Raw genomic sequence first — 27,607 nt, forward strand, 5'->3', positions numbered from 1 at the left:
AGAAAAATGTAAATAGGCCCTACAGAAAAAAGTACTGTATCACAAGAAAAAGATAATATCATTCTGATAATCTAAAAAAGACCTACCTATCTCTGAAAATGATATTTGGGAGAGGACCTTCAAGATGGTGGAGGAGTAAGACATGAAGATCACCTTCCTCCCCACAAATACATCTACATGTGGAACAACTCCTACAGAACACCTACTGAACGCTGGCAGAAGACCTCAGACTTCCCAAAAGGCAAGAAACTCCCCACGTACCTGGGTAGGGCAAAAGAAAAAAGGAAAAACGGAGACAAAAGAATAGGGATGGGACCTGCACCTCTGGGAGGGAGCTGTGAAGGAGGAAAAGTTTCCACACATTAGGAAGCCCCTTCACTGGTGGAGACTGGGGGTGGCAGGGGGGGAAGCTTCAGAGCCACAGAGGAGAGCGCAGCCACAGGGGTGCAGAGGGCAAAGCGGAGAGATTCCCGCACAGAGGATCGGTGCCGAGCAGCACTCACCAGCCCGAGAGGCTTGTCTGCTCACCCGCCAGGGCGGGCGGGGCTGGGAGCTGAGGCTCGGGCTTCGGAGGTCAGACCCCAGGGAGAGGACTGGGGTTGGTGGCGTGAACACAGCCTGAAGGGGGCTAGTGCACCACAGCCAGCTGGGAGGGAGTCCGGGAAAAAGTCTGGACCTGCCTAAGAGGCAAGAGACCATTGTTTTGGGGTGCGCGAGGAGAGGGGATTCAGAGCACTGCCTAAACGAGCTCCAGAGACAGACTCGAGCCGCAGCTATCAGCGCGGACCCCAGAGACGGGCATGAGATGCTGAGGCTGCTGCAGCCACCAGGAAGCCTGTGTGTGAGCGCAGGTCACTCTCCACACCGCCCCTCCCGGGAGCCTGTGCAGCCCGCCACTGCCAGGGTCCCGTGATCCAGGGACAACTTCCCCAGGAGAACGCACGGCACACCTCAAGCTGGTGCAACATCACGCTGGCCTCTGCCGCCGCAGGCGCGCCCCGCATCCGTACCTCTCCCTCCCCTTGGCCTGAGTGAGCCAGAGCCCCCGAATCAGCTGCTCCTTTAACCCCATCCTCTCTGGGTGAAAACAGACACCCTCAGGCGACCTACACGCAGAGGCAGGGCCAGATCCAAAGCTGAACCCCGGGAGATGTGCAAACAAAGAAGAGAAAGGGAAGTCTCTCCCAGCAGCCTCAGGAGCAGCGGCTTAAATCTCCACAATCAACTCCATGTACCCTGCATCTGTGCAATACCTGAACAGACAACGAATCATCCCAAAACTGAGGGAGTAGACTTTGGGAGCAACTGTAGACTTGGGGTTTTCTTTCTGCATCTAATTTGTTTCTAGTTTTATGTTTACCTTAGTTTAGTATTTAGAGCTTGTTATCATTGGTAGATTTGTTTATTGATTTGGTCGCTCTCTTCCTTTATTTTAATACATATACATATATATATATTTCCTTTTTCTCTTTTTGTGAGTGTCTATGTTTATGCTTCTTTGTGTGATTTTGTCTGTATAGGTTTGCTTTTACCATTTGTCCTAGGGTTCTGTCTGTCCGTTTTATTTTTTTAAATAGTTTTTAGCACTTGTCATCATTGGTGGATTTGTTTACTGGTTTGGATGCTCTCTTCTTTTTTGTTTAATTACTTTTTAATTTTTTTATTTAAATAATTATTTTTTAATTTTAATTATTTTATTTTATTTTATTTTATTTTATTTATTTATTTATTCTTTTCTCCCTTTTCTTCTGAGCCATGTGGCTGACATGATCTTGGTGCTCCATCCAGGTGTCAGGCCCAAGCCTCTGAGGTGGGAGAGCTGAGTTCAGGACATTGGTCCAACAGAGACTTCCCAGCCCCTTGTAATACCAATCAGCGAGAGCTCTCCCAGAGATCTCCATCTCAACACTAAGACCCAGCTCCACTCAATGACCAGCAAGCTCCAGTGCTGGACACCCCATGCCAAACAACTAGCAAGACAGGAACACAGCCCCACCCATTAGCAGAGAGGCTGCCTAAAAAATACTAAGTTCAAAGACACCCCAAAACACACCACCAGATGCAGTCCTTCCCACCAGAAAGACAAGATCCAGCCTCATCCATTAGAACACAGGCACCAGTCCCCTCCACCAGGAAGCCTACACAACCCAAATAAACAACGTAACACTGCACCTAAAGCAATTAGTGAAAGAAGAACAAAAAACCCCAAAGTTAGCAGAAGGAAAGAAATCATAAAGATCTGATCAGAAATAAATGAAAAAGAAATGAAGGAAACGATAGCAAAGATCAATAAAACTAAAAGGTTGTTCTTTGAGAAGATAAACAAAATTGATAAACCATTAGCCAGACTCATCAAGAAAAAAAGGGAAAAGACTCAAATCAATAGAATTAGAAATGAAAAAGGAGAAGTAACAACTGACACTGCAGAAATACAAAGGATCATGAGAGATTACTACAAGCAACTGTATGCCAATAAAATGGACAACCTGGAAGAAATGGACAAATTCTTAGAAAAGCACAACCTTCCAAGACTGAACCAGGAAGAAATAGAAAATATAAACAAACCAATCACAAGCACTGAAATTGAAACTGTGATTAAAAATCTTCCAACAAACAAAAGCCCAGGACCAGATGGCTTCACAGGAGAATTCTATCAAACATTTAGGGAAGAGCTAACACCTATCCTTCTCAAACTCTTCCAAAATATAGCAGAGGGAGGAACATTCCCAAACTCATTCTACGAGGCCACCATCACCCTGATACCAAAACCAGACAAAGGTGTCACAAAGAAAGAAAACTACAGACCAGTATCACTGATGAACATAGATGCAAAAATCCTCAAGAAAATACTAGCAAACAGAATGCAACAGCACATTAAAAGGATCATACACCATGATCAAGTGGGGATTATCCCAGGAATGCAAGGATTCTTCGATATATGCAAATCAATCAATGTGATACACCATATTAACAAATTGAAGGATAAAAACCATATGATCATCTCAATACATGAGGAAAAAGCTTTTGACAAAATTCAATTCAAAATTCCCATTTATGATAAAAACCCTCCAGAAAGTAGGAACCTCAACATAATAAAGACCATATATGACAAACCCACAGCCAACATCATTCTCAATGGTGAAAAACTGAAACCCTTTCCTCTAAGATCAGGAACAAGACAAGGTTGCCCACTCTCGCCACTATTATTCAACATAGTTTTGGAAGTTTTAGCCACAGCAATCAGAGAAGAAAAAGAAAGAAAAGGAATACAAATTGGAAAAGAAGAAGTAAAACTGTCACTGTTTGCAGATGACATGATACTATACATAGAGAATCCTAAAGATGCCACCGGAAAACTACTAGAGCTAATCAATGAATTTGGTAAAGTAGCAGGATACAAAATTAATGCACAGAAATCTCTTGCATTCCTATACACTAATGATGAAAAATCTGAAAGTGAAATTAAGGAAACACTCCCATTTACCATTGCAACAAAAAAGAATAAAATACCTAGGAATAAACCTACCTAAGGAGACAAAAGACCTGTATGCAGAAAACTATAAGACACTGATGAAAGAATTAAAGATGATACAAACAGATGGAGAGATACACCGTGTTCTTGGATTGGAAGAATCAACATTGTGAAAATGACTATACTCCCCAAAGCAATCTACATATTCAGTGCAATCCCTATCAAACTACCAGTGGCATTTTTCACAGAACTAGAACCAAAAATTTCACAATTTGTATGGAAACAGAAAAGACCCCAAATAGCTAAAGCGATCTTGAGAAAGGAAAACGGAGCTGGAGGAATCAGGCTCCTGGACTTCAGATTATACTACAAAGGTACAGTAATCAAGACAATATAGTACTGGCACAAAAACAGAAATATAGGTCAGTGGAACAGGATAGAAAGCCCAGAGATAAACCCACACACATATGATCACCTTATCTTTGATAAAGGAGGCAAGAATATACAATGGAAAAAAGACAGCCTCTTCAATAAGTGGTGCTGGGAAAACTGGACAGCTACTTATAAAAGAATGAAATTAGAACACTCCCTAACACCATACACAAAAATAAACTCAAAATGGGTTAAAGACCTAAATGTAAGGCCAAACATTATCAAACTCTTAGAGGAAAACATGGGCAGAACACTCTATGACATAAATCACAGCAAGATCCCTTTGACCCATCTCCTAGAGAAAGGGAAATAAAACCAAATATAAACAAATGGGACCTAATGAAACTTAAAAGCTTTTGCACAGCAAAGGAAACCATAAACAAGAGGAAAAGACAACTCTTAGAATGGGAGAAAATATTTGCAAATGAAGCAACTGACAAAGGATTGATCTCCAAAATATACAAGCAGCTCATGCAGCTCAATATCAAAAAAACAAACAACCCAATCCAAAAATGGGCAGAAGACCTAAATAGACATTTCTCCAATGAAGATATACAGATTGCCAACAAACACATGAAAGGATGCTCAACCTCACTAATCATTAGAGAAATGCAAATCAAAACTACAGTGAGGTATCACCTCACAGCAGTCAGAATGGCCATCATCAAAAAATCTAGAAACAATAAATGCTGGAGAGGGTGTGGAGAAAAGGGAACCCTCTGGCACTGTTGGTGGGAATGTAAGTTGATACAGCCACTATGGAGAACAGTATGAAGGTTCCTTAAAAAACTAAAAATACAACTACCATACGACCCAACAATCCCACTACTGGGCATATACCCTGAGAAAACCATAACTCAAAAAGAGTCATGTACCACAATGTTCATTACAGCACTATTTACAATAGCCAGGACATGGAAGCAACCTAAGTGTCCACTGACAGATGAATGGATAAAGAAGATGTGGCACATATATACAATGGAATATTACTCAGCCATAAAAAGAAACGAAATTGAGTTATTTGTAGTGAGGTGGATGGACCTAGAGTCTGTCATGCAGAGTGAAGTAAGTTAGAAAGAGAAAAACAAATACCGTATGCTAACACATATATATGGAATCTAAAAAAAAAAAAAGGTTCTGAAGAACCTAGGGGCAGGACAGGAATAAAGACGCAGATGTAGGGAATGGACTTGAGGACATGGGGAGGGGGAACGTTAAGCTGGGATGAAGTGAGAGAGTGGCATGGACATATATATACTAGCAAATGTAAAATAGATAGCTAGTGGGAAGCAGCCGCATAGCACAGGGAGATCAGCTCGGTGTTTTGTGACCACCTAGAGGGGTGGTATAAGGAGAGTGGGATGGAGACGCAGGAGGGAGGAGATATGGGGATGTATGTATATGTATAGCTGTTTCACTTTGTGATACAGCAGAAACTAACACAACATTGTAAAGCAATAATACTCCAATAAAGATGTTAATAAAAAAATAAAATATAAAAAAATAAAAAGGAAAAAGAAAATGATATTTGGCACGAATCAAAGGGAAATTTTAGAAAACTTGGCAATCCTAAATAGGGTCCAAGAGGACATAGCAAGTATAAAGCATAGAGAATGGAGACAAGTAAGAATGCAACAAAATGAGGGCAAAGGCAATAATTAGAGATAAACAGGTGCTGAATGAGATAAGGAAGAACAAAATGGAAACTAGCACTGAAATAGCAGAATTAAGTCTGCAATGGTGATATCAAATAGAAAGAATGACATGGAAAGTAAAGCAAATGTGGAAAATAGCTTGAAGAGCCTTCCTAAAATGTAGCTAAAGGACAAGAGCTAAAAACTATGAAAGATATTATAAATATAGAGCACTTAGATGAAAATCTAATCAAAGAATTAGTTATGGTCACACCAACAAAATCAGAAAAATTTTAGAAGTCATAACTTTTTTGAGCTTAAAAACATAAGAATTAGAATACTCAGATCAAAAGCAATTAACGAGTTCTAAGTAAAATTACCAGAAACAGACCAGTGTCAAAATTCCTCCATTACAAGGATAAATATCCTATAACTTTTCAAAAGGTGCAAAGAGGTGTTACCCACAAAGGAAATATTTAAAATTAAAAATTAAAAATCACCACCACCACCACCAGCAACAAAAAACATCCTCCTGGCCTCAAAATTCTCTCCAATAAAAAATGTCAAAAGAAAATAGGGAAAAAAAAAAAAAAAAAAATAGAAGCATAGGGACTTCCCTGGTGGTGCAGTGGTTAAACTGCGAGCTCCCAATGCAGGGGGCCTGGGTTCGATCCCTGGTCAGGGAACTAGATCCTACATGCATGCCGCAACTAAGAGTTTGCATGCCACAACTAAGGAGCCCGCCTGCCACAAATAAGACCCGGTGCAACCAAATAAAATAAATAAATAAATAAAATATTAAAAAAAAAAAAAGAAGCATGAAAAGATCATCTCCACATACTGTCACCATCACATCTTTCCTTGCTCAGCCTCTGTGGCCGTCCTGATTCTATGAATGAACTATCTGTGATCTAACCGAACTCTCCAGATGTGTGTTGGCTCCTATTTCCCCTTGCCTTTGAAGGACCATTTTTCCCCCTCTGATAATTCTTTCTTCTCTCTACTTCTTCACTGAATTTTCCGCTATACATCTTATATTAGAAAACATGCTGTAATGTCTCCCTTCTTCAAAATAAAAACATTCCCCTCTACTTACTGCTCTGACCTGCTTCACAGTGAAACTCTTAAAGCAGACATCTATAGCTTCTGTTCCAATTCTTTTCTCATAATCTCTAAAAGCAACTCCAATTAGACATTCACCTCTTCTCCAGGCTCCCCATCATGGAAACATCTCTTTTTGAGGTCTCCGGTTCTCTCTACATTACCAAATCCATCGGTCAGCCCCCATCCTCTTCTTATCTGACTTTTCAGCAGCTTTTTACACCATTAATCAGTCCCTCCATTTTTAAACACGTGTTCACTTGGCATTAGATACACCGCTTTCATCTGATTCTCTTCTTATGTCACATGCTCCTTCTCACTGGATGCCCTCTGCCACTGGATGCTTCTTTGCTGGTTCCTTCTCCTACCCAGGCCTCTGAAAGTTGGCATGTCTAGTCATTCACTTCCAGGACCCCCTTGTCTTCTCTGTGTGTACTCATTCCCTACCTAATCTCATGACTTTAAATAACATCTCTAGAGCTCCATCAGCTGCTAGTTGCCAAATAGGTAATTGGGAACAACAACCTCACTAAAGAAAATTTAGGAAGAGGCATCCTGATAGTGATGAGATAGTGAGCAATTACTGTCCACTGATCCCGAAGGAATGGCTGAGAGGGTAAACCATGCTTTCAGTGACCACACAGGGGTGAGAAGAAAAGAGTCAAAGTCCAGAGGCTAGCATGGGTGGTAAGCCACCCACACTTTGCGATGTGACTCTGAAGGACTTTAGCCCAGGAGGAAGGTGAATGAGAAGCCAGCCAGGCCTCAGAAAGTCTCACAGCCTGTCTATCAAAATGGCTGTCGAAATGGCCCTGATTCTGGGCCTTGAACTTGAGTGAAGGTAATGAGTTCCATCTACGCATGCCTGGCAAAACCCAGGCCTCTAGAATTTAACATCATCCATGGTACCACATGCTAACACATACGTATGGACTCTAAAAAAAAAAAAGGTTCTGAAGAACCTAGGGGCAGGACAGGAATGAAGACGCAGATGTAGGGAGTGGACTTGAGGACACGGGGAGGGGGAAGGGTAAGCTGGGATGAAGTGAGAGAGTGGCATGGACATATATACACTACCAAATGTAAAACAGATAGCTAGTGGGAAGCAGCCGCATAGCACAGGGAGATCAGCTCGGTGTTTTGTGACCCCCTAGAGGGGTGGGATGGGGAGGGTGGGATAGATAGGTAGGTAGGTAGATAGGTAGGTAGGTAGAGAGAGAGAGAGAGGGAGATAGAGAATCTTTTTTCAAATAAGTACCCAGCCCACCGTGAAAATTAAACGAGGTGCTCAGAGAGACTTGAGCGGGATTCCAGTAGAAATCTAGTCGGTATTTTGGAATCTGGTTATACCATGTTCCTACTCTTCCTCCTCGAGGGAAACTTGAGAGTCCCACGGTTGTTGCAGAGACTAAATTGTGAGACGCAGACTCACATTTGAACTGTAAAACACTTCCTAAATTTGCAGCCTCCCAGAAGCAGAAGCCTCCCTAGGGAGATGAGTACAGTGGTTTATTTGGGAAGTGTGGGGGTGCTGGTCATGCAGTAGGGAAGGAAAGGCAGTCAAGACAAAGTGTCAGCAGCCCCAGTGGGAAAGCTCTAGGAGACAGTGCAAAACACGTGCTTCAGAATAACTCTACCTCAGCAGTGTTGGAACTGGGATAGTAGTAACCAACCGCTGAGAATATTTGGTCGATGGCTGTTCCCTGCTGCGGGGTGTGGGGAATGGGCTGATGTGAACTCGCCAATGAATTATTTTATTTCTATTTGGATTGTTGCTTCCTATTTCATGTCCATGAAATCTTTAGCTTCATAGATATTCTCTTTTGTTTTATTCTAGGGGCTTTATCATTTTAGCTTTTTTACCTTTAGGTCTATGATCCATTTCAAATTAATTTTTATATAAGATTGGGAGATATTGGTTAATTAGGAAAATATCAGGTTGTCATCTTATTTCACACCTTATACAAAAATAAATTTCATATGGATTAAAGAATTAAATATCATTTTTTAATATTTTAAAAAAGAAATAAAAGTATGCTGTATACCTGAAACTAATATGATATTATAAATCAACTATACTTCAATAAAAATAAATATATAGGGCTTCCCTGGTGGCGCAGTGGTTGAGAATCTGCCTGCCAATGCAGGGGACACGGGTTCGAGCCCTGGTCTGGGAAGATCCCACATGCCGCGGAGCAACTGGGCCCGTGAGCCACAACTACTGAGCCTGTGCGTCTGGAGCCTGTGCCCCGCAACGGGAGGGGCCGCGATAGTGAAAGGCCCGCGCACCGCGATGAAGAGCGGTCCCCACACCGCGATGAAGAGTGGCCCCCACTTGCCGCAACTAGAGAAAGCCCTCACACGAACCGAAGACCCAGCACAGCCAAAAATAAATAAATAAATAAAAATTAAAAAGTAGCTATAAAAAATAAATAAATAAATAAATAAATAAATAAGTGGAGATAAAGGTAAATATTTACTTTTATTCTCTGTAGAGATTGGCTAACAATGGCAGAAATCACCAAGGAAAAGCAATAGTTTTGGTTACTTTAAACCAAAGTTGTATGTCAAAAACCACCATTCATAAACATGTATTGTTCATTTATATTTCATCCATTTATTCATTCATTGAACAAATAATTGTTGAGGGCCTGTCATGCACCCAGCACAGAAATTCCTCCTGGGGTCTACATTTTAGTGGCAGGAAAACAGACAGTAAACTAATAAACAAGACAATATACAGTTTTTCAAATGCTGACATGTCCCATTGCCGAGGAAAAACACCACAAAAGACCAAAGAAGATATAATATCAATATTACATATAAATTCATGAAAGTGTTTCAGAAAAATACCAAACCCCAATAGAAAAGAGGTAAATCACAGTTACAAAAGAAGCACAAAAAAGTCTATGGTATTAGAGTTCCCTCAGTCTCATGGCCTCCTTGTTTAAATAATTTAACAATACGTAGATAATGTGTTTACAGGACAAAATTCCAAAGTATTAAGTTTACAAGTAAAGCAAACATCCTTTCCATCCCTCTTCCCCAACTATTTGGTTCCCCTTTCCAGAACCGCTACCAGTTTTCTAGCAAAACAATCAATAAAATTCCATGCCTGTGAAGGTTCAACAGTACTCTCATAAAGTGCTAGAGGAAATAGAGGATGATTTAATCTTTTCGAAAATAAAATTGTCAACATATATCAAGCTTAAAAAGTACTTTATGACTTAATAATTCTAATTTTTTACTCTCTCCTAATAAAATGGATATATGATACCAATTTATGTATACAGGTAGACACCATAGTATAATTATGAGACATTGTAAACCATCTAAATATCTAAAATCAGTCCATTAAATGACTGTGTGTACATTATACAATTATTATCTCTCATCTATAGATCAAAGTATATCATTTTTAGTGATGATGGAGGATGTTTCATCAGTGCAGTGACCATGCTTTTCTGGATCACCATAGCATCATAGCTCCTGGTCCAGTTCCTGGGATGTTATAGGCATCCCATAAATGTGGGCTGTATACATGAATTGCATCCAGAAAGGCTAGAAGCCGTGGGATCAGCTAAAACTGTTTTCAAAACTTGCCTGATCCTAAGAATCACCTGGAGAGAGTTTGTTCAAAACACTAGATTCCCAGGCCACTCTCTGCATAGTCTAATTAGGTGGTGTGGAAATGTGTATTTTAACAAGCACCCCGCAGTTTGAGAACATGGAGTAAATCAGTAAGTGTCTAATGGAAAATCAGGAAACACTTAAGTATTGAAAATTATGTATACAGGAAATTTACGCAGGAATTTATAGGAGGAATTCAGGAAATGTACTGCACAGGTAGCAGAAGATCTGAGATGCCAAAGAAGGGAGAGTAAGACCACCTTGAAATTTGTAACATGACAGGCCACCACCACTCCCAGGACAGAGGGAGGAGGTGATGTTGGCAGAAACCACGCCCTAGGGTCCCCTGGAAGAAGCCAGACCTGCAGCAGACGCCTTGGGCAGCCACAGGGTAGACTCTGCCGCTGCTGGAGGAGTTGCTCACGTGAATAGACCTCATGGGAGAAGCGCCCGAAGTCTCTCTTTCTTGATGCCCCTGCCTCCTCCCAGTGCCTCCCATTGGCCAAGCCCAGCTGGAAGCCAGATGACAGGGGAAGCTGGATAACGAACGAAGCCTGCAGGGTTCCGTCTCCCGGTAACCAGCAGAGCAGGGCCAGAAATGGATAGGACGACAAACAGGCTCAGAACCTGTGCTGTGAGTTTGGACACCGTGGCACACCCTCCTTAAACTACTGAAGAGGCCCGGACTGAAGAGGGGAAAAGCCAATTCATACATCTTGAATCTACTTAAGCAGAATCTCCCTTTAATTCTCATGTTAACATTCATGTTCCTCCATGCTGGGGCAGCTGTGGATAATGGATTTTGCTTCATGCAAATGTCCCCTTTGACGAGGATGTGTAGGTACTCAGTGATCTTGAATGCAGAGTCCAAAACCTACCTCATGAGAGTCAGTGGGCAGCTAGAGAAATATGCATATATCTGGAGTCTGTAGGTGAATGAAAGCCCCAAAGAACAGCTAAATTAGCCAACAGTTTACGAGTGTTCTTACAATCAGTTTGCTGGCCATTACACACATTTAGAAAGTTTCCTAACAGGATTGTATGTCATTAGTATTTTCAGAGTAGAGTTGGGGTGGGGGGGAACTTGACTATAATAGTTGAAAAAGAAGTAAAATTATATTTTTATCTAGTGAGGAAAGAGACATTTTCAAAAACCGTCACTCCACTGGACTTAGTATTTTTTTGTTAACATCTCGCAGTTCGGCTAATGAAAATAGGAAGTGCGTTTAGAATGTTGCTCTTTCAGCTGAGATGAATACCTATGTCACTGAAAAAAAATACTGCAAAAGTCCCCATCACCTCTTGTGCAAAGTCCAAACACCTTAAAGTCTCCCAAGATCTGACCTCTGCCTAGTTCTTCAGCCTTATTTCTAGCTATTATCTGCCTAATATTTGGTGCTTGTTTATGTGGTCATTTACCTTCCAGTCTTTGTTTATGCTTTTTTCTCTCTCTGGAATGTTCTTAATTCCTTATACAATCTTCATCTCATAATCTCCATCTTCTGGCAAATTCCCACTTATTCTTTAAAATTCACATCAAATCTCACATCATTAGTGAGTCTTCTTTGATCACTGCTCCCCAGGCCGCTCAGTCTGACTCCGTCCCTTGGGCTTCTGTAGAGTCTGTGCCTATTTCTATCAATTGCACTTTCTTAGTGTATTTTAATTGCTTTTGTGTCTTTATTCCTCATGAGATGATCAGGGATAATTTTTAAATCTATCATTCCATATCTATTGCTCAGTCCTATGCTTGGTGCATAATAGATACTCAGTAAATATTTCTTTGAGAAGATTTAATGAAGGTAATTGTTGAAACTGTGATACAAAATGAAAATCCAAGAGAAAGAGAAATTTACTTCACATTCTCCTGAATACTATTATTTAAGAAACCAGGGGAAATTCACAAGAGAAGGTTAAAAGGTCAATTGTTTACATTTTCTTTTGTAACAAATATCTTCCATTATATTCCATTTTCTTTGTCCATTCACTCTTGTAACTTCCCACTAGCAAGTCTTCATCTGAAATGGAGGGATTGTTTACATATTCTTATTTAACTTCATGTAAATAACTATTAAGCTAAACCGTGGAAAATCACTGTTTTCTAGGTCAAAAATAGTCAGGGGGCTTCCCTGCTGGTCCAGTGGTTAAGAATCCTCCTGCCAATGCAGGGGACACAGGTTCGAGCCCTGGTCCGGGAAGATCCCACATAACACGGAGCAACTAAGCCCGTGCGCCACAGCTACTGAGCCTGTGCTCTAGAGCCCGCGAGCCACAACTACTGAGCCCGCGAGCCACAGCTACTGAGCCCGTGCACCTAGAGCCCGTGCTCCACAACAAGAGAAGCCACCGCAATGAGAAGCCCGCGCACTGCAACTAAGAGTAGCCCCCGCTCGCCGCAACTAGAGAAAGCTCGTGCACAGCAACAAAGACCCAACGCAGCCAAAAATAAAAAAATAAATAATAAAAATAAATTAATTATAAAAAAAAAGTTTTTTTTAAACCTATAAAAAATAGTCAGATGTTGGTAATTTCTATGGTTCAACCTAAATATAAGGATTAGGAGGTAGGTCTCTCTCCCTCACGTCTGTTTACTGTATTTTTACACAGCTCACGTAGGTAGTCTTGATTTCTTGGCATTAGTAACTTTTATGGTTGGTAAAGCAGCCACGTACATGTTAAGGTAAATGTAGATGGTCTCAGTGTAGACTGCTACCCCAGGGAGGTAAAGGGACTCCATCCCACGGTGCTATTTAAACCAAGGCTGGAAAACCAGCTGTCACGAAAGCCTTTGAAGGGTCATTTGCTTTCTGAACTAAAGGGGACTCAATTCCTACCTCCATGTTCACTCCCAACTTTCAACTGCATAATCTATGCGTTAAAATAACCTAATATTATTAAAATGTTAATTTGTACCTTTGTGCCTATCCCGCAATTGAATTTTCAAGTAGTTGGTTACATTTCCCTCTATGGATTCAGGAAACCATTTGCTCCACTTTGTCTTATTTATTAAACATATTTTGGCCCTCACACCTTTTCCATTAGTCATCCCTAAACACACTTCGTACAAATGAATAGGAAGTTTGATGTTAATGAGCATCGTTTTCTAGAGGAAGAGTAGCACTAAGCTGCAGGTATAGAGGGAAACCACATGTTACTATTTCAGTACCTTGGAATTCTGAACTTTGATCCTCTACTTGGGAAGATTAGATCTCTTATCAGAAGAGTTTTTCCTGCTATTCATGTAAATATTGTTGTTAAGATGAATTTTGGTGTCAATATGAATGCTGGTGTTAATACTTTTCTTACTGCTGATTTCTTAATTCCCCCTAACTTTTAAACTTAAAAGAACCTTTGAAACTAAATGAGCTGAAAATATCTTTTAAAAATAAGCAACACATTGAGATTCTGGTACATAGCAAATTCCTGGTGAAGAAAAGTTCCAAATTTGCGATTCTATTTGCATTTCCATAAACACAGAGAATCTTTGTCTGAGCTTATTATGGGACAAATAACAGTGTTAGAGATGGGGTGTTGTAAGACTCTAATTATGCATGTGCTCCCATTCTGATTAGCGCATTTATAGCATCAAGCAATACAAAACTTGTGCTTTTGGCTCAAAAGCTTTTTTTCTTATAGTTGACATTTTCATGAATTTTAAGTAACATTGGTCTCATTAAATGTAATTATTAAAAAATAGAAAAGCTCTCAGATGCCACTGCTCCCCAGGAAGCAGACCCTGAGATGGAGATGCGCTTGCAGAACATTTGCTGGGGAGCAGCCTAGAGATCCACACCTGTGGGAGGGGAGGAAGCAGGACTGGGACAGGGGAGAAGCTGAGCTGCGATGCTGGCCTGACAGAGGCCCCAGCCACTGCCTGCCCAAGCTCTGTGGCTCATGTGGTCCTTTAGATAAGTCGTCCTGAGTTGGGCTAAAGGAGCAGCCTACACCCCACGTTGATCAGAGAGATTGAAACACAGGCTCCGCGTTCTCACGCTCAGTTCCAGATCCCAGGCATGTCAAGGAAGGAGTAGAGAGTTCCAGAACTGAAAAGGCCATGTGGTCAAGGACCTCGGATAAATCAGGGCTAACTGGCATGGATAGATGACCTTCACTCCCGAAGAAGAGTTGGGCAGCCCACGCATAGGTTTGGGGCTCACCCTGGTCATGTTCCCATCTCTCTGGCTTGGTCAGTAGAAATTAAAATTACTTAAAAATGAAATAAAATGAAAACTTTAGGGTCTCGGTTACACTAACAGCATTGCGAGTGCTCTGGGGCCCCGTGTTGGACAGCCCGAAACGTTTCCATCGTTGCAGAAAATTCTCCCGGACAGCACTCCTCCCCGACAGCCTGCCGCCATGCCTCTCGGAGGGAGGTCCTGCTGACCCCACTCACGCCCGAGACACCTCAGGAGGAAGGTGCCAGCTTTCATTACCCCAACGCCTACAACCGCTCTCTGCTCCCTCAACTGCAAGCCATCTCTGTTCAGTCTCCTCAACTCTGTCTTTCCTTGCCCTCATATTTGACATTAACGTGGCTTAATAAACCAGAACTGGCATCGATAGAAACTGAAAAGCATTTCCATTTCTTTATGGATAGGCCAGGAACATGGGGGAAATATTTGTATCCATCACACTAGTTCAATTAGAGAAAAGAAAAAAAAAAACAACAGTTAAGTTTTCACTTTAAAATAGCGTAAACATTCCTACCCTGGCACGTGAACATCCAAAAATGTAACATCATGGGCCAGCAAGAAATGAATGGAAAACAGTAAAATTGGCATGAAATAGACTTTAAAACATAGCAAATACATCATTTTGGAATTAGCTGCCTCCAAAGCAAACCTCGTTTGATGATGATAAAAACATGCTTCACTGAGCGATCCTTTCCATGAGTCACCTCCTCTAATTATCCCGTGAACACTGCATTGGCGGCTTCCATGGCTCGCTCTTCCATGGTTTCCTTCTACATGTTTTTGTTATGCAGAATATACCTTTTAAAAAATGTTTCTGAACAAACTCTTCCAGCCTTGAAACTTCCTGTGTTTGGTACATGCGGCATTTGTTGTTGTTGTTTTCTCTTCTGGAGTCTCAGCAAAAGTCTGGCCATCACACAAACCATTGGTGATGCTTAAAGGTATTTTCCCTAGTCGGGTGTTCAATACATAATCGAAAGGGTGGTGTTTAAGCAGATCTTTCCTTGCTGCATTGCACATAGGCCCTCCCATGAGGTCTGTGGGAAGGGACTGAACTAAATCACACATACACACACAGATTGAATTTTTATAAAGTATGAGGGAAAAATATACAACTGCACTATGTAAAAAAACGGATGCTTGTGCCACCACATAGGAGACGGATTGCCATCAAGGGCAATAAGAGCGCTCACCTCCCCAGATTTGATGCTGTAGTCCCCCAGACAAGGATGCCTTGCCTCGTTTGCTCAGTCACCGTCCATGTATTGAAGCATACATGCGATAAACAATAGCTTTCTGGGGTTCTGACCAATGGCATCACTACTCTTGCCCTTTGAGGCCATTATGTAAACTAAGGGTTACCTGAACCCGAGCACAGTTGATCCGATAACCAAGGCAGCTACTAAGTGACTAAGGAACTGGGGGGTGGATACACTGGACAAAGGGATGATTCACATCACATTCTGGGCAGGGCGGAGCAGGATGGTGCAGGATTTCATCACGCTGCTCAGAACGGCCCACAGTTTTAAACATATGAATTGTTTATTTCTGGAATTTCCATTTGATATTTTCAGACTGTTGACCATGGGTAACTGAAACCGAGGAAAGAAAAGGCTTAAAGTGCCTCCTTTAATCGAAAAGGTGAAAGTTCCTGACTTAATAAGGAAAGAAAATAAAATCATATGCTGAGGTTACTAAGATCTGCAGTATGAACAAATCTTCTATCCGTGAAATTGTGAGGAAGGAAAAAGAAATTCATGCTGGTTTTGCTGCCGTACCTCAGATTGCAAAAATTATGGCCACAGTGAGTGATAGGTGCTTAGTTAAGATGGAAAAGGTATTAAATCTGAACAATTTTGTAACATGTATTACAGTATATTGCTATAATTATTCCGTTTTATTACTAGTTATTGTTTTTAGTATTTTACTGTGCCTAATTTATAAATTAAACTTCATCACAGGTATGTATGTAAAGGAAAAAACATACTATATACAGGGTTTGGTGCTATCCGTGGCTTCAGGCATGCACTAGGGGTCTTAGAATGCATCCCCATGGATACAGGGGGACTATTGGAGCTTTCTCATGCCCCACATAGGGGCTTAAAGTCAGACTCTTTCATGGAATATGTAGTGGAAATTAAAATGTTTTAGCATTTAAAAAATATATAGTGTATATTTTTGAAGATGTATCAGAGAGAATGTATCACTAACTGTGTACTGTGTTTTTGTTTTAGGTGGGCGAAGTAATCACAGGTTGTCAAGGAACATCAAAGCCAGTGAAAAGCACGCCAGACGGCAGCAGGGAGCAGACAGACAAAAGGTGCCGTCCCCTCAGCCCGTCTTAACTTTGTTTAGAGTTCTCTTCATTGTCATTTGGTGGCTAGAATGCACCTTCCAAATAGGTACAGTGACTGAAAGTTTAAAAAGGATTCATACCATGAACATTAATGTTTATTCCCCAAACTTAGACTCTTGATTTGTAGGGCTCAAAAACAGATCTGTGTATATTTAGGTTCCAACTTCCGGCGACAATAATAAAAGTGGCAATATCCACACCAACAACAGCTACATTTACCGGGCACTTGCTTTGTATCGGGCACCATTCCGTGCGCTTTACCCATAGTAACGCATTTAATCCTCACAATTTTTACCCTCAGTTTACAGACGAGGAAAATGAGGGAGGGAGGAGGTTGGAATGTCCGGAGGTCACGTAGCTGTGACCTGTTGGGACGACTCTGCTGAGCCCTGCCCATAACGCTGCTCACACCGCTTCCCTTTTATGACCCATGTGTCATGTCATAGATTCCAAAACTCTCAGGGCTGCAAGGACCAAGAGGCCCCGTGTGTGCCCTCTTGTCAATCATAGGTCACCTTCCAGCCTTGGCTTAAGCTTCCTTCTCAACAGGACCCTCACCCTCTCAAGAGAATATTCATGGCATTCTCAGTATTCCCCCAGGGTCTGAAAGCTTCTCTTTGATTCCTAACTGAAGGTTCTAGCTCTGCCCCCAGAGACGCCCCAGAACAAAGCCCACCTCCCACAAGCAGTGATAATCCTTAGAGTATTTCAGACAAAGCTCTCATTATTTCTCAATTCTTCCTTAGAATGAACATCCCAGCTCTTTCAACCTTCCTTCTCCTTGCCATGATTTCCAGACTCGTACCATCCAGATGGCAGAATCTATTTTGGACCAAGGCAAACTATCTTTGAGATACAAATGTATATGCTAGAATTATCACTATAAAAATACCTGAACAAGAACTATATTTATGTCTTGCATAATACAATCAGTCAGGCGTTCGTATATATTCAAAGACAACTGTCAAATTTTGTAGAGATTTTCAAACACGGGGTTTGTTTAAACAACAGGTATGGAGTCGAATTCCTTCTGAAAAGCGGACTGCTGTTTTTAACCTTGGAAAGCCACTCTCATGTTTCCCAGCTTAGTGATTTCCATTTCAGATACACGTGTGATTTACAGAGAATCAAGGGTATTAGGACTACTATGAATCTTCACGGTCATAATTAACCCCCAGCGGCATCAACACATGTAAAGAGTTTGAATCTAATTTATGAGGAATCACAGGGATTGGAAACCAAGTCATTGCCAAAGTTTGGAGCTGGTTTTCAAGACTCCAGGAAAACCGTCATTACTGTGATGACACTTGATGATTAGAGATGTCCTAGCACAATTCGTCATAATAGGACCTCCTGCAGTATTTTCACACGGCCTTTCTTTTTCATTTTCGTTACTGAGAAAGGATTACCTCACGACCGTTCATAATCCATCGATGGGAAGGTTGTTTGTGATGTTCCTTAGTCATTGACGAACTTCCTTACACACATCGTCTCAGCCTCTGGCTGGGCAGCCCATTAACCAAACAGCCGCCTATAAATGCTGCACATGGGAACGAGGTCAGGCAGGTTGTTGGCTTGGGGGAAAGGACTACAGAGGCAGTGGTACTCTGGGGGCAGGGAGGTCGGAATAGGCCCCTCAACCCTGTCATAGCCTGAGTGGTCCTTTCCTCATGCTGTGGAGACAGAGTGAATAGAGGGAGAAGATAAAGGGAAGGAGAGTTATCTTCATTGGGACCAGATGGGGTTATGTTTTGGGGGAAGGTAACTGACCCAGTGAACTCTTGTGGTCCTGTGACACTGTACGATGAAGGAAAACACACAGCTTCCTCGAAAATGGACTTATTGAGTGCTGAGTGCCTACCCTGTGCTATATGATGCTATGCGTTATCTTTACTCTCCAAAATCACTGCAGTATAAATCCTCGTATCCTAATGTACTGAGGTTCAAAGAGATTGAGCAATTTGTCCAAGATTGCAAAGTTGTTAAGTGAGTGGTGGAACCAGGCAGGACTATAAAACGTAGCCCATTCTGGGGCTTGCCTTCTTACTCTCCTCACGGTGTCTTTTTTAAAAATTAGACTTTCTTCTTCTTTTTTTTTTTTCAAAGACTTCTCTCCACAAACTTCTGTCTGTGGAGAGAATGGGAGAACTGAGTGTAGAATGAATAGGAATCTCTTTTTTTTTTTTTTTAATATTTATTTATTTATTTATTTATTTATGGCTGTGTTGGGTCTTCGTTTCTGTGCGAGGACTTTCTCTAGTTGCGGCAAGCGGGGGCCACTCTTCATCGCGGTGTGCGGGCCTCTCACTATCGCGGCCTCTCTTGTTGCGGAGCACAGGCTTCAGACGCGCAGGCTCAGTAGTTGTGGCTCACGGGCCCAGTTGCTCCGCGGCATGTGGGATCTTCCCAGACCAGGGCTCGAACCCGTGTCCCCTGCATTAGCAGGCAGATTCTCAACCACTGCGCCACCAGGGAAGCCCAGACTTTCTTCTTTAGAGCAGTCTCATTAGGTTCACAGCAAAATCAAGTGGAAGGCACAGAGATTTCCCATATACTCCCTGCCCCAGCTCAGGCACAGCCTCCCTCATGATCCACATCCCCCATCAGAATGGAACATTTGTTACAACTGGTGAACCTGCGTCCATGCATCATTAGCACCCAAATCCATAATCTGCATTAGGGCTCAGTCTTGGTGTTGTGCATTCTGTGGGTTTGGACAAATGTATAACGACATGTATCCACTGCTATAGCGTCATACAGAGTAGTTTCACTGCCCTGAAAATCCTCTGTGCTCCACCTATTCCTCCCGCTCTCCCCACTCGCAGCCCCTGGCAACTATTAGTCTTTTTACTGTCACCATAATTTTGTCTTTTCCAAAGTGTTATGTAATTGGAATCATACAGTACGTAGCCTTTTCAGATTGGCTTCTCTTCCTTAGTAATATGCATTTAAGGTTCCTCCATGTCTTTTCATGGCTTGCTAGCTCCTTTCTTTTTAATGCTGAATAATATTCCATTGTCTGGATGGACCACAGTTTAATTTATCCATTCACCTACTGAAGGGCATCTTAGCTGCTCCAGTTGTTTGGCAATTATGAATAATGCTGCTATAAACATCCCGTGCAGGTTTTTATGTGGACATAAAGTTTCTCCTTTGGGTAAATGCCAAGAAGCACAATTGCTGGATCATATGGTAAGAGTATGTTTAGTTGTGTACGAAGCTGCCAAACTGTCCTCTGGAGTGGTTGTACCATTTTGCATCCCCACCAGCCACGTATGAGGGTTCCTGTTGCTCCACATCCTCACCAGCATTTGGTGCTGTCAGTGCTCCGGATTTGGACCATTCTAAATAGGTGTGCGGTGGTATCTCATTGTTGTTTTAACTCCCATTTCCCTGATGATATATGGCAAAGAATGATGGCTTTCTTTCTTCCCAAACCTGTATCTTTTCTTTTTCGCGCATGACTGCATAGGGAAAAAATCCAGTACAATGTTGAAAAGAGGGTGATAGCAGGCATCTTTGTCTTATTGCCAATTCCAGACCAAAAGTTTTCAGCATTTTACTCTCAAGTCTGAAACATTTTATTTAAACATAAGTGTAGTGGTTTTATAATTCATGCTTTCCTAGTCACTATCTGAAGTTTTTATGTCTCTATTTCTGTTCTTGTTGCTTCTGCTGATTCTTATGCAGAGTGCCCGTTTACTTGAGTGCTTGTTTACTTTTTCCTGTGATCTGCTGCCTTGTTGGGGGCTTCTCAGAGGTCCAGGAGGTGCTCTGCCAGGGAGCATTGATGTGTGCTTTGGGGCAGACCCTCAAGACACTGCTAATTTAGAACCACTTCAGCCTAAGTTCAAGATTGAGGGTTTGTTTTTTTTTTTAGCTGCTATAAACCCATGGAAGTGCCAGCCTGTGGTGACAACTCAGCCCTCTTCTGTCCCACTGGGGCACCTCCCCTCACAGCCCCCTGGGGAGGCGGGCAGAGCAGGTTTACCTCTCATTCACTCGTACAGGAGGGGGAAGCCCTTTGGGACTGCACCCTTACTGGGCAGAGGGCATCCTGTTAGACTGCCCACCTGGCATGCTCAGGGCCTGGCCCTCTGTCCCCAGACTCTGTACATCCAGCAAGACCAAAGCCTGACTTTAGGGGCTCACCGAATGCCCTCAGGGCAAAAGTGGTCTCAGGACTCCATTCCCCTTTCTGGGTTCCTCCTTTCACTGAATTCTGACCTTGTGGATCCTAATTATCTTACCACATCTTTCAGTAAAGTTTTTAGTGGGCAGTGGGAGTCTTTGGTCCAAATAAACTAGCCCAACCGATTATCATTTCTTTATGATGTTCTTTAATAGAAGGAGTCAATCGTTGATGTATTTTACGCCTACTGCCTACTGATTTTAGACATTTTCTTTTTTCTTGCTTTCTTCCATGGTAATAAATTTATTCATTCCGTCTTCCAGCCATTCTTACTAGGTGCCAGAGGTTCTGGTCTGACAGCCAGGTGGCGGGTAAAACCAGCAATGGGCATCTGTCACTTTAGGCCTGTGACATGGGGACATGAAGTAGCCAGGGAGAAAAGCCCGTCTCCTCTTTATTTTGGGGATGAGCGTGGTCCTCAGGTGCCTCAGGCCCAGAGATTCATGAGTCATTGAAGCCCTGCATGCAAACTATTCCTCACAACATCTGAAGCAGGGGGTCTGCAGATAACTATATACATACTAGCTAAGCTCACAGTTTATTACTGAGATCCAGAAATTATGGCCCAAGAGATATGCCTACAATTGAGATGGGCTGCTTTTCCTCAAAGTCAAGGACAACATAATTATAATAGATGAATTTAGATATTTACTTAATTAAGCCATAGATATCATAGTCTTTTAATAAGAACAGACTAATTAAAAAGTATGCTGTAGTTAATAGTGACTGTAATGCGAGTCTTTGAAAACTGTAACTTCCTACACTGTTTATAGTGTACAATCTGGGACTTCAGAAAATGTCCTTTTATAGTCTTTGTATACTTTGTATTTTTCTTCAGCAGGTCCAGGAGTATTAGTCAAAATACTAAGGAATCAAAAAGTCAAATCTTTCAAGGGCTGCGCAGATTACAGGAATGAGGGGGAGGGCTGTAAGAACAGCAGAGTTTACACTTTCCAAAGAAAATCGGACCTCCTTCCCCCACCAGATTGTGTCTGCTGCACGAGTTTGGTCTGAGGACATGGGTTTGGAGCTCCTGGATTAGGCTGACTGTGATATTCCTTAGGTCAGAGATAATTTCATATTTAATTTCGTTAATCCACAGTAATAACTTTTTTTTCATTTATTCAACAACTATTTATTCAGTAAAGCTATACGCCAAAGATACAAGATGAAAAAGACAACACCATTGCTTCAAAGATGTCAGTCTTATAGGGAGAACAGGTCGGTAATGAGACAATTACATGACGATATGATAACTTTTCTATTGAGCACAACACTGCACTCCTGGATGTTACCAGGAACCTTGTCTGTTTGCACAGACCATGCTATTTCTGGTGTCTAGCACAGCAACTAGAATACAGTAGGCGCTTAAGATATATCTGTTGAATAACTGAATGAATGAATGGTGCGGTGATTCCAAAATAATTTCTAAATCATCAATATCCCTGGGGGAACTTAATATAAATACAGATTACTGGGTCCAACTCCAGGCCTATGGAATGGAAATTGCCAGAAAAGCAGCCCTGTGACTGTATCATCTAGAGTTTTCTCTATGACGGTGATAAGGGGACTCAGTGGCCAGCAGAGCTGCTTCCTGGGTCCGTTTCACTCCAGCTATGGCTGGAAGGACGGAGTGCCGGCGGAGGAATGGGTTCGTGTGGGAGGGGAAACTGTGGGCTAAGCTTGGTGTGCACCTGAACTTGTAGTGCGGGCTGGATGGTCTGAAGCAGCAGGGTCCAGGAGCCTGATTAGCTCCATTCAGGAGTGAGACCTGTCTGGTGTGATTCTACTATTGATCTTGGCTCTGGGGCCTGGCCTGCTGTATCATTTCAATTATCAAAACAATCTTAGGTAAGCAGAGTCTCCCAGCCGCCCTCTCCTCCACCTGCCTGCACGTCAGCACGGCCCTGCGGCGCTCTTTAGCACTTTATTTCTCCAAGGGTCAACTCTTGCTTCTACTAGGCTCTAAGCTACTTGAAACCAGGGATGGGGTCCTATTTTTGCCTCCATGCTCCAGGGATAGTACTTGCCGATATTTGCTGAACAAATGAATGAATGATTTGAATCTACTTGAAATTTACTTAAAAATGATATCTCAATTTCCTTTGCCCTTTTTGTTGTAGAAGCCAGCAAATGGAGAGACTAGAAGTAGATCCCAGCAAGCGTGCCTTCCCTGATGTGGCTAACATAGTTCAAGAGAAAAAACACACGCCCAGAAGAGTTCAAGCTGAACCCAAAATTATACCAAGCGAGGAAGATCCAGACTTTGAAGATAATCCCGAAGTGCCTCCGTTGATTTGAAAACTTCAGGCTGCACTGACTGTGACCCGCCAGACCCAGATTTGCTCAGTGCAGAGAGTGCGTGTATGTTATTTCTGGGGTAAACACAGTTATTTTCAACATTACTCCTCCAATGTTTTAGGTCCTACTTTGTACATTAATATTCTCAAACCAGTTTACAATTAAAATGTGTACCTTCAAAATGCTCTAACATCATTTGTCTATAGTAAAGTGTTGGCTAGGGAAAATGTTCAGTAAATCATAGAACTATTATAGAAACACGCTGATTATAAATCCCAGAATTGCCTGCTTGTGCAGATAGATGAAGTCGTGGATCAAAGCACTGATTATTAAACCTGTGCTTCAGCAAACAGGTCAAGCTCAGAAGTTAAAATCGTTATTTCAGATCAAATTGGAATGCTTTCAGATGATTTTAAGCAGTGTTTCCATTTTCTTCTCATGACATGTCTGCTTTCTCCGATGGCGAGGTATAATGGCAAGAAGATGAGGTTGGAAATTAGACACCTTGAAGTCGGATTCCCTTTCAGTCGCTTTGGATGAAACTTCAGCAAGTGCATGAACTTCCCTGCGCCTTAGTGGCTCCATCTGTGACTGGGGAGGAAGAATACTTGCCGTGTATGTAGGTTTGTCTCCAGAAGAACCGTCTAAAGTGCCCGACACTGTACATTGTGCATTTCCCCTCCCTCCCTCCCCCCGGAGCCTCCTTTCCCTGTTTCCTCCACTACTCCTCTCCCTCCTCCTCTTTCTTCACCTTCCTCCTCATCCTACTCCCCCTCCTCTACTTCCTTCTTCACATTTTAAATACTTGCACCTCCTCTTTATCTAGAACGTTATGAACTCAGTATTCCACATACAATATAGGAAAACTATCTTCACTCTGATCATGATTTACTAGCATTTACATCAGGCTCTGATCAGCAAATACTTTACTCAGCAGCTCCTGAGCCCTGGGACCTGCTCTGTTCATCAAGGGGTCGGTGGTGACAAAGCAGCGAAATATACAAACACGGACCCCGTCAGGCAGTGGTAAGAGCTTGCAGTCAGAAGACAGTTCTGTTTGTTCTCCAATGGAAATGCTCTTGCCTCTGGAACCAATACCTCTAAAGCAGCAGGACCCAAAGTTGCAGGAACAGGAATAAAACTGGCCAGTTCATCATTATGGGTGTTAGTGAGAGGAGCCTCTCCCATTTCGATCCCTTGATCCCAGATCCATGCTTCTTGGCTCTGGGAGAAATAGCACCACATATTGGCTAGGGATTCAGAGCCTATACTTTATCCTTGGGAACATGATCTCACCCATGCGAAGTATTATCACCCAACTGGCCCTGTAGCTGCGTCTTCAAAAGGCCACTTCATTGTTCTACCAGGTCAGCTGCTCCAGAGTGATGATGAACATGGTAAATCCAGCGAATTCCATAGATATAACTCCACGGGCATACTTCATTTGCTGTGAAAATGAGTTCGCTGGTCAGAGGCGGTGCTCCATGAAGTACGGTGGCAGTGAATATTGCACCCACTGCGTAAACCCACAGATGGTGGCTTTGGCAGAAGCACTGTAGGGGAGGAAGGCAGATTCATATTCAGAACAAGTGTATATTCCAGCGAGAACAAGGCACCGCTTCTTCCATGATGGATGGAAGTGTTCCAGTGTAATCGACTTTCCAGCAGGTGATGGATGGTCCCCTGGGGTATAGTGCCATATAAGGAGTTCACTGTTGGTTTCTGCTATTGTCAAACTGGTCATTGTGGATGTCTGCAAATTATGTGACACTCCTCCCATCAAGAGGTGGGGTCTCTGCCCTCCCATCTTGAATATGGACCAACCTTAGTGACTTGCTTGCAACCTACAGCATAATGATAAAATGATGCTATGTGTGGTCAAGGCTAAATCAGAAAAGGCTGTATTACAACCATTGGATTCTCTTGGGACACTCTCTCTGGGGGAATCCAGCTGCCATGTAAAAAGCCCAGCTCCCCTGGGGCTGCTGTGCTGGAGATGCCGCAGGAGGTGTTCCTGTCCACTGCCCCAGAAGCACTCTCAGCTGACGGCATTACCTGCCAGACATATGAGTGCGCCATCTTTGATGTCCCGTCCTGGCCACCATCTGGCTGCAACTGCATGGGAAACGCCAAAGTGAGAACCACCCTGCTGAGCCTTCCCAAACTCTGACACACGACATTGTGAGCAAAATAAAATGGTTGTTGTAATCCACTAAACTCAGGGAGAATTTGTTCTGCAGCAATGGCAACCAGAGCAGGATTGGTACGTGGAAGCGGAGTGTTGCCATAACTAAAACCAAAGACGCACGGTCGTTGCTTGGGACCAGGGAGCGGTCAGAAGCTAGAAGGACCTTGAGGAGGTTTGTGACAGTTGGCTACTCTAGGAAGCAGACACCAAGAGAGAATTAGAAGTGTGAGCGATTTATTGGGGGTAGTGGCTTGGAAGGATGAAGAGAGGGAGCAGGAGTAGGAAAGGCTTTAGACTTTAGATTTTAGATACGGTCTTGACATCTGAAAAAATGAGGAAGGAGGATTGGTTAAAAGGAGCCTCAGACGGCAGTGCAGCTGTGAGAATGTCTAGGCCAGCCCAGAGAGGCGCACAAGACGGTCCACGGAAGACGGGCATGTTGGACAGAAATGGCCACGCCCGGCTGCTCCTGCCACATTTAGTTATTGGCCGGAAGCTGCCAGGGAGAGTGAGGTGACCACAGCTGGAGAGCTGGAGCGGATCCCGAAGGCACTACAGCTGGAGGCTCCCAGCTGTTTGCACTCCACGTGGCTGGCTCTCTCTCTCCGAGGGAGCTGAGCAGCGCCCCTCTGTGGCCGATTACAGAAACTCACCTGGAGGTGGCTGTCAGTGAGGGCTGATGGGAAACAGGAAAATGCTCTCCAATGCTGGAGGAAAGGAGACCCTCCTTAAGTAGAGGAAGAAAGTTTAGCAAAACTGTTGCCTGGGGTAACGCGGGAAAATGTACCTGATGACTTAATGGATTTAGTGAAAGACATTTCCAAGTAGAATGCCAAAAGTATCAACTAGTGCCTTTTAGCTGCAAATCAAAAGGCACAAATAGTCCATTTTCAAACAAAATTCAGAGGAAATGTAAAGGAACTCAGTAGGCTACGTTCAAAAATAATGAAACCTCTCGTAAAAACCGAAGTGGCGTAAAGCGAAGAAGCAATGATCTTAGGACACAGCTTGCTAACGAATGCACGGAATAAGTCGAGATGAAGCACAGAGGCTCACAGACACCTTCACAGCTCTGGCAGCTTGATGCAGAGACGCTCAGTGTGGTTCCCAGGGAAGGCGGCGGGGCCACTCTCTCTGCTGCTCGGGGCGCTGACCGCCTCCACAGCAGCTCCCCGCAAAACAAACGCTGAACGCAATGTTGCTGTTTGCTTTTCTTTCGTAAAAGCAAAAAGGCTCCGGATTTCTTTCGTTTAGAGAGAACAGGTACTAATGTAGGTCTTCCATAAAGTGAAGTGGCGTAAAGCGAACTTTCGAAAAGTGGGGCACACCTGTGTACTAGCAGACTTTGCTAAGCCTCTGAACTCACTCTCACATTTTACAGTGTTAACAGCTGAGACCCCCAAAGGTCAAGTGACTAGCCCTAAAATAGCGTAAGAAGCTGTTAGAATGGGATTCTCTTTGTCATTTTTGACTGAGTTTCCCAAATGAAAGATTTCATCTACCGAAGTGAACGAAACGACCCACATGCCAATATTTTCAAAGGAAATAGTCACAAACCTACTTTCTTGGACCTCAAAACTACTCCTTCCCTTTGGGAATATGAGAAGGGGTCCGAGGGTAGAGGGGACTTTGTGGAGGGTGTTATCTTTGGGGATAACTAGCTATAAGATCCTTGGGCGGGGGTGATGCTATGTTTTCATTTCGGTCCTGCTGAGTGTGGCTTCCAAGGGACTTTGGGGATGAACACATGTCTTTAGAGAGCGCTGTTACCTTTCCCGTCCATTTTTGGGTTCATACTTTGTAGCCCAAGCTTAGTGAGAAGTTCTTCAAGGAGTCTCACTGGGGAACTTTGAAGAGTGTTTCCTGAAGTTGGGGACACACGGGCTGGTACCTGACTCAAGCCTGAGGAACCTGAGGCTGAGGGCAGGGCTGTACGAACCCTTCCTAAGGACCAGAGGCGGGAAATGACAGCAGCCTGGGCCGCTGTCCATCTGGGCTTCCTGGAGGGGTGAGAAGCTCCACGGCAGAGGCTGGGGGCATGCTGCTTCATGCTGGGGGCTGGGGAGGGAGGGAGACTCAGAGGCCAGGGCTGGGGGATGTAGGAGACG

The 27,607-nt window shown here is 43.0% G+C and overlaps 1 protein-coding gene across 4 annotated transcripts in view; it reads left to right on the forward strand.

Annotated features, from left to right (window-relative positions):
- DNAAF11 (dynein axonemal assembly factor 11) overlaps positions 1-23,501 on the forward strand; it is an 85,054-nt gene extending 61,553 nt beyond the window's left edge. For all 4 annotated transcript variants that reach the window (XM_082363774.1, XM_082363772.1, XM_082363771.1 and 1 more), the window contains 2 exons: positions 16,697-16,782; positions 23,134-23,501. In XM_082363774.1, coding sequence (XP_082219900.1) covers positions 16,697-16,782; positions 23,134-23,311 — 264 coding nt within the window. In that variant the 3' untranslated portion in view covers positions 23,312-23,501. The remainder of the gene's footprint in view (positions 1-16,696; positions 16,783-23,133) is intronic.
- Positions 23,502-27,607: the final 4,106 nt, after the last annotated feature.

Source organism: Balaenoptera borealis (assembly GCF_965194805.1).
Source record: "Balaenoptera borealis genome assembly, chromosome: 17".
Lineage (NCBI taxonomy): Eukaryota > Metazoa > Chordata > Mammalia > Artiodactyla > Balaenopteridae > Balaenoptera > Balaenoptera borealis.